Genomic DNA, 10217 nt, shown 5'->3' with positions numbered 1-10217 from the left:
ACTAAATAAACCCCTCTTTACTATATCCTTCAGTTTTACGAGCAACAAGGCAGAGAGACTTCAGAAGTGTTGCCAAGAATTTTCTGAAACGGGGAGGGCTGGACTCAGAGCAGAGGGTCTTGGTAAAGGGGGAGGGACCTATGCAAATAAGGCTTGTGAGCCTGGAGCCTTAAGAGTGGGAGTCAAGGCAGATGAACCAAATAAAATGAGTTAAAGATCTGCCAGTCCACATTTGAGCCATTACAATGTGAGAAGTGGTTTTAGTACTCCTCAGGTTCAAGCATTTGGGGCTGAGGGGAGGGTGTGGAGAGTGCAGGACCTTCCAAGGCGCAAGTAATGCAGTCTGTGTCTCCATAGCTCTCTTGAAAGAGAGCTGGCAAGGTCCAGTTCAAAGATCTAAGGGATGAGTGATGCCTATCATCTAAGAAGTGGACTTTCTCTCTCCAATAATAACCACCTTTGAATAGTCAATCAGCTCCAGGCTTATGGATCATGGCCAGGATCCACTCCCCTGGACTGTTCCGGTAACAAAGACCAACAGGAATGTTTTACCTCTTTTAGGTGAACCAGGAGTCTTCTTTATAGAAATGAAACACAAACATACTCACACAGCCCCTTGCCTACAGAAACACAGTTATTCAAAGATACACAGGCACTTGACCTGAGTTTCCTGTGTAAACCATTATATTGAACCGAAGAGGCCCTGGAGGCCTAGAGGTGTCACTCAAGCTGGCTAGTCACATACTTGACTTGCTCAGCGGGCATGAGAATTTCGTTGACCTGCCCCCAGCTCCTCAGGGTGGCCCATCACAGCCCCCATCTTCCTGGTAGGTAAACTGGAGTAGTCCCTCCCTTCCTGCTAACCTTTGACTCCTCCTCCCAGCTCCAGGAACTTAGAAAAGAGCCACTTCAGCACTTTCCCAGGGGAGGGGCACAGAGGTGGGAACAAGCCAAACACTTCCTGGTCTGACACATGGGGGTGAGCCCCAAGACAATGAGGAGATTAGGGTGGGGCTGATGAAGGACCAGCCATCCAGCCCAGGGCGCACAAGCCCCTGAGATTAATGCTTTGTTGCTCTGCCCCTGTGGCCCTGGGCCCACCTCCGGGTCTGTGTGAAGGCTACCTGGGCAGGGACAGGCTCTGGGCAAACCCTGTGCCTTTCTGTCCACACACAATAAGGGTCCCACGGGCACTATGCTGGGGGTTTGAAGTCTGAATGAATTGCCTGGCAGTCCAGGGTGGGAAGCACCATTTGCGTGGCCAGAGGAATGAGTGCGTCCTGCAACTGTGCGGGAGAGTTATGGTCCTCCATGTAGCTGGAAGTTGGTCCAGTATAGAATCAGGGTATCTACAAAGGCTATACTCAGACCCCCACCTCTGACTGTCCTCACCTCATCTTCATTTCATCAGTCATAATCTCCAGGGCTGGCCCAATCAAGCAGGCTCACCTTCTACTGCTCTTGCAGACTTGCGTCTCCTCCCCCACACCCCTACCACTCAGGCACAGGCAGTATAGACATAACCCCAGACATAATCACCTGAGATGGGAAAATGAGCAGGGCATGAAAGCTCTTTGAGGACGACATGCTTCCATCCCTCTATCCCACAATCGGGATCTTGTTGGTACTTGGAAGGAGTTCCTGAAGCCTTGCTGGTCCAGTGGGATTGAGTCCTCTGCATGAAGTTTCTTGAAAGTAGGGAGGCCTTGCTAGACACTGAGTATAAACTCTCCATAAGCTCCCCAACCTCTCATTCCTTATTCATTGGAGACCCCCTGACTGCCTCTCCTGTCCTCCAGGCTCACTGCAGGCTCCGCACTGAGATGCACCCGCTCTGATTGTCTGCCAGCTTTGTGTACTTGTTGGTTGTTGGGAGTCTGTGCCCCTGTTCTGAAGCAGCCTTCGGACTCCACACACCACACACCTCCCCCAGATTAGCTGATGACCTCGATCTGTGCAGACACATCTCTCAGGCCCCAACCTCTTTGGCTCCCACCTGAATGCTGGAGACTTCTCCCCAGGGAACAAGGACAATGGCTCAGAGTGAATGACAAATGCATTTTATTAGAGATTCACCCAAAGATGGATAGAGGGAAGGAGAAGAGGTGGACGGGACCCTGAGTGGTTCCTGTCCTGATCTTGCAGGCCAAGTTGCTGCCGAGTAACAGAGGAGTTTGGTCCTGATGTAGAGAGATATCCGAGACCATAGGCTGGGAGGGGCATACGTGACCCTGATAACTCTGGAGATGAAGCTCCTGGCTGTGTTCTCCTCTGCCCATGGGTGGTGAAGAATCAGCTGACATCCCTCTCATTCCAGATGGGTCACCAGGCCCAAATTGAGAGGAAGCTACCAAACTAGAAGGGCAGAGTCCATGCTGAGGTGACACTGGTAAAATAAGCCCCAGAGAGGGAGGGTGGAGGCAGGGTGAAGGAAGCACAGAGACACCAGGGCGGGGCCCAGCTGGGCTCAGGAGCTGCAGGGACCTTTCTCGTCTATCGGAGGGATCTCTTGGTCACAGTGCTGGTAGAGACGATCTTGCTTCCAGAACTGCCACACACAGCACCACCAAACCCAAAGCCACTTCCAGAGCCAGAGCCAAAGCCACTGCCCAGGCCAAACCCAGAGCAGCTTCCTAATCCTCCACTGATGGCCCCAGCACTAGTGCCACCACCAACCACAGCTGCAGGAGAGAGACAAAGGATATGGTTATTCCAATGACACTGGCACCAGGGTTCTTACCCAAATCGGGGTGAGCAAAAGGTCATGGTGGGAGTGGAAGGTACTTACAGATGCTCATGGCACTCTGGCATTCTCCAGACATTCTGTGGGGAAGAGAAAGAGCAGTGAGTCACAGCAGAGCCCAGAGTCACACTCAGTTCAATAAGCAGGTCTCAAGCACCAAACCCATCCGTATGCAGCCAAGTTAAAGGTCTGAATGTGAACCTGTTATCCACTCTGCCCCAGTTCATAACACACCCATGCAGCACAGAAGCAGGTGACCCAACAGAGGTGCAGACTCAAGGCTCCAGGATCTCTCCCTCCCTCACCTTTCCGCCCTGCCCTGCCCACCCCACCTGCACTCCTCGCCCTCCAGCAGCTTGCGGTAGGTGGCAATCTCCACGTCCAGAGCCAGCTTTACACTCATGAGCTCCTGGTACTCCCGTAGCATCCGGGCCAGCTCCTCCTTGGCCTTCTGCAGGGCGGCCTCCAGCTCTGTGCGCTTGCTGTAGGCATCTTTGAGGGCCAACTCCCCACGCTGTTCTGCATCAGCCACGGATGCCTGCAGAGTCTGGCACTGTAGACGATAGCATTGACCAGGCAATCATCAGTGCCCTACTGTCAAGGCTTCTCTACCTGCTCCCTCTCCCGTGTCACCTTCACTTGGGCTAAGGTGTCAGGATTTTGTCCTTATCCCCACCTACCCTACTCATACATTTCATTTACTCCAACCAGGGCCCACCAATATCCCCACCAGACTGACTCGATGAAGATGAGCAAAAAACAATGAAGAAGAGCCAAAAAACCGTATTTACCAGGGTGTGGTGTCAGGTTAAGTAGATCATTGCTAAAAAGACCTGGGTATGGTTTATATAAGGACTCACGAATCCCCTGCACACAAGCTCAGGACCTCTGGCCTGATGCCAGATTTATTTGTCTTCTATAGAGACATTGGTCTTGGCTCTGTCCCATGGCTAGAAGGTGGTGACACTTACCTGCTTCTTGACATTCTCAATCTCAGCCCGCAGCCTCTGGATCATCCTGTTGAGCTCTGAGATCTCACTCTTGGTGTTCTTCAGGCTGTCACCATGTTGGTCAACTGAGATCTGGAGCTGCTGGACCTAATATCCAGGAAAACACAAGGAACGAAGGGTCAGGGCTGGTTGGGTAGGGTCTATTCTCAAGTGAACTCAGCAAGAACAGGTGGCAGGGATAATACAAAATATCATGTAATCTCCAATTAGACCAGGATCAGTGATGCCCAGAACATGAGTTCATCTCTGACATCTCTTGGGCTTGGGTGATGATCACCTGCTCACAGACATCAAAAGCAGAGCCCCAGAAGCCACTTCCATCTCCTGAGAGATCCCTGATACCCACCTTGGTCTGGTACAGAGCCTCGACCTCAGCCTTGCTCTTTTGGGCGATCTCTTCATACTGGGCACGGACCTCAGCAATGATGCTGTCCAGATCCAGGTTCCGGTTGTTGTCCATGGACAGGACCACGGACGTGTCTGAGACATGCGTCTGCATCTGGGAGAGCTCCTACATGGAAAATGTCTCATGTCAGGTCCCCCAGTGATTCTTCCCTAATCTCTGACACCAGAAGTCCACTGTGGTGATGGAAATGGCCATGCCACAGTCTCAGATGGAAACAGAGTTAGCATCCCAATGGGCAGAGAGGGGTAAGGGTGGTAAGTTTTTATGTAGAAATCAAGTGACTGGTGACATTTCAAGACAAGAAAAGTAATATTTCTAGTCTTCACTGCTCTCTGGGAACTGTAAACAGGTGATCAATGAATGGATTCATTTTGCCAGGGAAATGCTAAACAGCAAGAAATTGTAACCTATGCAATCTTTAGATCTGATCACTCTTCCTAAGACCACATCTGGTTTCCAAAGCCTCCAGGTTGAGTCTCTCACTTCAATTCTTGCTACCCATGACCTTGCTGAGAGCACCCTCAACAAGTAAGGGAGCTGGAGTCCTTTCAAAGAACTAGGATTTCCTTCTTTGAATGGACAGGGATGGAGTCCTCACCGCAGCAAAGAGGACCCTCAAGAAGCTGATCTCATCATTCAGAGCATCCACCTTGGCCTCCAACTCCACCTTGGTCATGTAGGCCGCATCCACGTCCTGCAGAGGAGGCACGGGGGAGGGGGGTTAAGAGACAAAGGTACAGAAATCACAAGAGGAGCAAGGGAATGTCAAGTGACACACAAAGGTGTTCTCAGCAGCATGTAGAGAAGGCTTCTCAGTACAGGCAAGGTGACAAAGAACTAATCACTTGACATTCTCTGCCCCTAAAGCAGCCAGAAATGGAAGCTACTTATCCAAACAGGCTTTTATCCCCAACTTCAGTTCCTTAGGGTCTGGTTCAGTTAACCATTCCTTGGACCACATAGATCTGGATAGTACCAAGTGGGGTAAAGATGAGGCCAAGATGAACCAAACCCATGATTCTAGCCAAAGACCACTCCCTTCCTCACAGTGCCTCCCTCCCCTCATTGATCTCTTACCTTCTTGAGGACCACAAAGTCATTCTCAGCAGCTGTGCGCTTATTGATCTCATCTTCATACCTGGGGGAGGGATGGGAAGGAAAAGACAAAAGCCATATAGTGAGCTACTGTTTCCCTGATCTCTGCTGCTGGGTTTCAAACATCTAACTACTTGGAAATATCCAAGTAATTGGCTACATTTTGCTGTTTTCATGCAAATGCTCATTCAACTTACATTTTTTAAAATTTTTTAATGTTTATTTATTTCTGAGAGAGACAGAGACAGAGAGTGAGTGGCAGAGGGGCAGAGAGAGAGGGAGACACAGAATCCAAAGCAGTCTCCAGGCTCTGAGCTGTCAGCACAGAACCCAACGCAGGGCTTGAAGTCAAGAACTGTGAAATCGTGGCCTGAGCCAAAGTCAGATGCTTAACCGACTGAGCCACCCAGGCGCCCCTTAACTTACATTTATTAATTACCATGTAGGAGAGACCAGCCTAGACTCTGGTTTATTCAGAGAAGTGAAAATCAAACTTCATAAAGACTGTTTTCAAGAGATAGGGTGTGAAGAGGAGAACCAGACATGATCTGGTTGGTTTTAGCTCCACAGAAGGGCTATCCATTTGGTGGATTAAATTCTCAGGTGCTGCAATGCTCCAGCCCTCTTTGGTTGGCATAAGAGCGAATTGAGAGAGTGGATCAGTATTTTCTCAGCTCCACCCCACCGAGAGTATAATAAGAGGTACTATGTATTAAATGTTCATGTTATATCCATTGCTATGCTGCCTGCTTTCTTGATCTCATTTAATTTCATTAATTCTCAAAAGCTAAAAGGTAGGATTATTAGTCCCATTTTATTTTTTTAAATTTTTTTAATGTTTTTATTTATTTCTGAGAGAGAGAGAGATACAGCGTGAGCAGGGGAGGGTCAGAGAGAGAGGGAGACACAGAATCCAAAATAGGCTCCAGGCTCTGAGCTAGCTGTCAGCACAGAGCCCGATGTAGGGCTCGAACCCATGAACCGTGAGATCATGACCTGAGCCGAAGCCGGATGTTTAACCGACTGAGCCACCCAGGTGCCCCTATTAGTCCCATTTTAAAGATGAAGAGAAACAAGGCTCAGAGAGGTTAAGCAAGTTACCCAAGATCACACAGCTAGTAAGTGGAGGAATCAGTATTCAAACAAGGTCTGTCTGTCTCTACAACCTGTATTCTTCTGACCTTGCCATACTACTGTTCATCCATGCAGTTTCAGATCTTTTCTGTATGCAGCAAGCCCAACCGCCTGAGTGCATCACTCATTTTCTATTTGGGGCAACTAGGCCTCACACCAGTTTTTTTAATGGGAGCGTGTAGATGCAGGGGCACAAACTAGAAACCCTTCCTGATCCTTTTGGGACCTCTCCAGAGCCTGAGATTCTAAATGGCTGTACAGGAGCCCAGGGACCCTGGGCTGTGGCTGGGCAGATACTGGCAGGCGGCGCCCCTCTGTGCTCCACACGTACTTGGTCTTGAAGTCCTCCACACTGTCCTGCGTGGACTTCAGCTCAGACTGCAGGCGTCCTTTGTCATTGACCAAGGTATCCAGCTGCTTCCTCAGGCCACTGATGTAGGCCTCGAAGAGGGGCTCAAGGTTTTTGATGGATGTAGTGGTCGTCTGCTGCTGGAGGAGGCTCCACTTGGTCTCCAGGACCTTATTCTGTTGTTCTAAGAAGCGCACCTGTGTTAAAAAGGCACCGGCCAGCCAATGAGGGCCCAAAGCTTTGGCAGGAGGATTGGCCAAGGCCACCCAGAGGACCCAAGAGCTACACAAGTAGACAACTGTGTCACAACTCTAGGCACCACCCACTGGGGTCAACATGGTGGCTTTGCTCCGTGCAACGACGGAACACATGTGTTGTGGAGAACAGAGTACAGTCAGAGCAGCAGGGCCTGACTGAGCAGCAAGTACCACTTCCTGACCACAGGGATCCGGAGGTCCCCCTGAGCTGACTTGCTGAGAAGAACATTGAACTTCTATGCAATAATAAAATAAACAAAACTAGGAGATAAAACCACAGTCTGGGGACTCTTGCATTCAAAGCGATCCTGCCCCTAGGCAAAGGGATGATAAATTCACTGAAGATTTTTTTTACTAAATGGGCCTTATGTGTCTCTTTAAAGCTGTGCACCATTGAGGATAAATAGTTAGCATGTAGGCCCTACACACATTCCGAGTCTCAGCCAGACTCACTCTTCAAGGGGACTTCCCTGAACTTTCCCTCTCTCTACGAAGGGGTCTAACCAGAGAAACCAAGGTAGCAGTTTAGCACAAGATTCCCACTTTATGTGCTTCAGAGCTGAAAGAAAAGCAGGTAAGGGTGACTTATCACAGTCTGAACTCAAAAGGGGAGATGAGGGGAGATGAGAGAAGGAAACACCAAACCCTGGGTCTTGCTTTTATATCTATGTGTCCTGGAGTCACCATAAAGTGACTTATTGGCTTATTCAACTAGCAAGAAGAGCAAATACTTCCACTCAACCTACTCCAAGATTGTTCATTCTTTTTTCTCTTTTTCTTTCTTTTTTTTTGTTAGCAGACACAACACCCTTTTATTCTTAAGTACTTCAGTAGTACTTTCTAAAATTGAGGCTCTCTATGTAATTGCAATAAAATTGTCAAAACAAGAAACTTAACATTGATACTGTACTATTATCCAATATAAAGACTTCATGGATATTTTGCCAATTGTACCAATAATGCCCTATTCAGTGAAAGAAAATATAAGAGAATGGGTTACATTACATTGTCATGTCTCTCTTGTCTCCTACAGTCTCTCTGAAGCCCTACAGTCTTCAAATAGGTCAAGGTCAAGATTGTTCACTCTTGCCCTGTGGATCTAAGAGGACTAAGATTTCAATGTACAGAGAATCAAGGCACCCTTGGCTCAATGTACTACCCTCATCCACTCAGTCATTAGTCTTCGGAGGACTCAGCAATCTGGGCTGATCCGCTTGCTATCATCTATCACACTTGGCTGTAATTAAGCTCAAAGGACTTGAATCTCTAGACTCTGCATGGGAAAGGAAGTTAGATTACAAAAAGAAAAGGAGAGACCCAACCCCTGCTCTCTCAAACAGACCCAGAGACGAGCAAGTCTGCCCAGAGTCAGGATGAAGGGGATGAACTTCCGAGGTCCTACTGGGGCCCACAGTCTGCCATTGGCATTGGTTCCTTTTTCTTTTGGGAAACCAGCCGGGCTTTCTTCTGCTCCAACAGCAAAAGTCCCAATAGTTAAATTCTTATATTAACTATAATTAATTTTGGTTAATTATTAGATTATTAGCCATGTGACTTCCGAAACCACAATCTGAGAAAAAAGCAGGGAAACCATGCGCCCAGGGAAACCATATAGCAGGGATGCCAGGACTCAGAAAAGTTGAGCAATTTGCCCAACATCACACAACACGTCTAGGAAGACTCCAAATATTGCATTGCTATGAGTAGCCTGTCTTCCTGCCCCCCGTGGACAAAAGAGGAAGACTTGGAGGAATGAGTCCCCTTTAACAGCTGGAAAACAGAGGCCCAGAGAAGTTCCGTGATTCCCAATATCCGTGATAGGCTCAGGTCTGAGAGCCCAGGACAAAGGATCCCTGGTTTCTACCACCTTGTCCGGCCAAAGGGGCAGCTTACCTTGTCGATGAAGGAGGCGAACTTGTTGTTGAGGGTCTTGATCTGCTCCCGCTCCTCAGTCCGGACCTTCTGGATCTCGGGGTCAATCTCCACATGAAGTGGGGTCAGCAGGCTCTGGTTGATGGTGACCTCCTGAATCCCCCCAGCAGGGCAAACAGGGAAGCCAGGGCCACCCCGTCCACCGAAGGAGCCCCCAAATCCAGCACCAAAGCTACCAGAGCCAAAACCTCCAGCAGCCCCAAAGCCAGCTCCAAAACCTCCAGCAGCCCCAAAACCAGCACACTGCCGGGATCCGGCCACACTGATGGCGATGCTCTTTCTCCCCCCAAGACCGTAGAGGCTCCTGCTGCCGAAGCCCCCAGAGGAGCAGCGGCCCGCGCCCCCAGACATGGAGACTGAGCTGAATGCAGGCCTCTTGCCCCCACCGACGACGGCCGAGGCACAGCTGAAGCCCTGGGACCCGCCTCGGACACACTGCTGTCTGGAGATCATGGCTGCAGAGAGGAGAGCAAGCTTGCCGTTCTCAGAGAAACCCGAGGGGCCAGGCCAGTGAATGCTGCAGCCCCAGCCTGGGTCTCTTATATGTGCTGAAGCAGCAGGGCTTGGTTGCAGGGGCATAAAGGGAAAAATCTGAAACATCTCTGGGCTTGGCCTTTGGCACCGGGCCATCTTTCCCGTACCTGCTGAGTATGTCACTAAACACACCTACAGATGTCATTCGGAGGGCACAGATACAGGATCCCAACACACTCCCCTCCGGGAGAACCTGAACCGGTGCCCCAGGGCCTCCTGAATCACAGGCCCCTGCCTGGGCCCAGCCCTCCCCTCCCCCCCACTACCCTTCCATCTCAGTAGCCTCCCAGGGGCTCCCCCTGCTCCACACAAGTTGGCCCATTGCCCATTCTCTCATCCACAGATTTTGGAAACCGAGGGCCTGGGTTCAAGTGCAGGGCCCGCCCTCCCCTGCTCGGCAAACCTGTAACAAGTCGTTGTCTGGGGTTCCAATGCTTCACCTAGAAGTTGGAAATAACACAAATATTTACCTTCAGCTCCTCTCAGGATGCAGCGAGACTATAACTGGAAGCTGTCAGAAGCTGCACCTGTGTTTATCCTCTTCGTTAGTCTTCCTCCACATGCACCTGGGGCCCACGTGCACGTACACAAGGAGAAACCGTGTTCCAGCCTTACAGCCCCCCAAACCTAGATCAAGATTCACCCCAACTTGACACGGCTGTTGAGAACCTACTACGTGCCAGGTGGGGAGCTGGGGGTTGAGGAGACAGAAGCTGCCTCGGCCCCTCGAGACTCAACTTTCCTTCTCCGGCCTCTG

At 50.0% G+C, this 10217-nt stretch overlaps 1 protein-coding gene across 1 annotated transcript; it reads right to left on the bottom strand.

Moving 5' to 3' along the window:
- Positions 1 to 2493: 2493 nt before the first annotated feature.
- Positions 2494 to 9379, bottom strand: KRT4 (keratin 4). The gene is made up of 9 exons (XM_039255082.1): positions 8888 to 9379; positions 6720 to 6934; positions 5237 to 5297; positions 4758 to 4853; positions 4100 to 4264; positions 3715 to 3840; positions 3076 to 3296; positions 2789 to 2823; positions 2494 to 2681 (listed from the first exon to the last, which is right to left on the bottom strand). The coding sequence occupies exons 1-9, from the start codon at positions 9377 to 9379 to the stop codon at positions 2494 to 2496; spliced, it is 1599 nt and encodes a 532-aa protein (XP_039111013.1).
- Between the last annotated feature and the right edge of the window lie 838 nt (positions 9380 to 10217).

This window comes from Hyaena hyaena, unplaced genomic scaffold (assembly GCF_003009895.1).
Source record: "Hyaena hyaena isolate Hyena2069 unplaced genomic scaffold, ASM300989v1 scaffold_510, whole genome shotgun sequence".
Taxonomy (NCBI): domain Eukaryota; kingdom Metazoa; phylum Chordata; class Mammalia; order Carnivora; family Hyaenidae; genus Hyaena; species Hyaena hyaena.
Note: the sequence above shows the minus strand (reverse complement) of the source record. Positions and strands in the feature narration are given on the sequence as shown.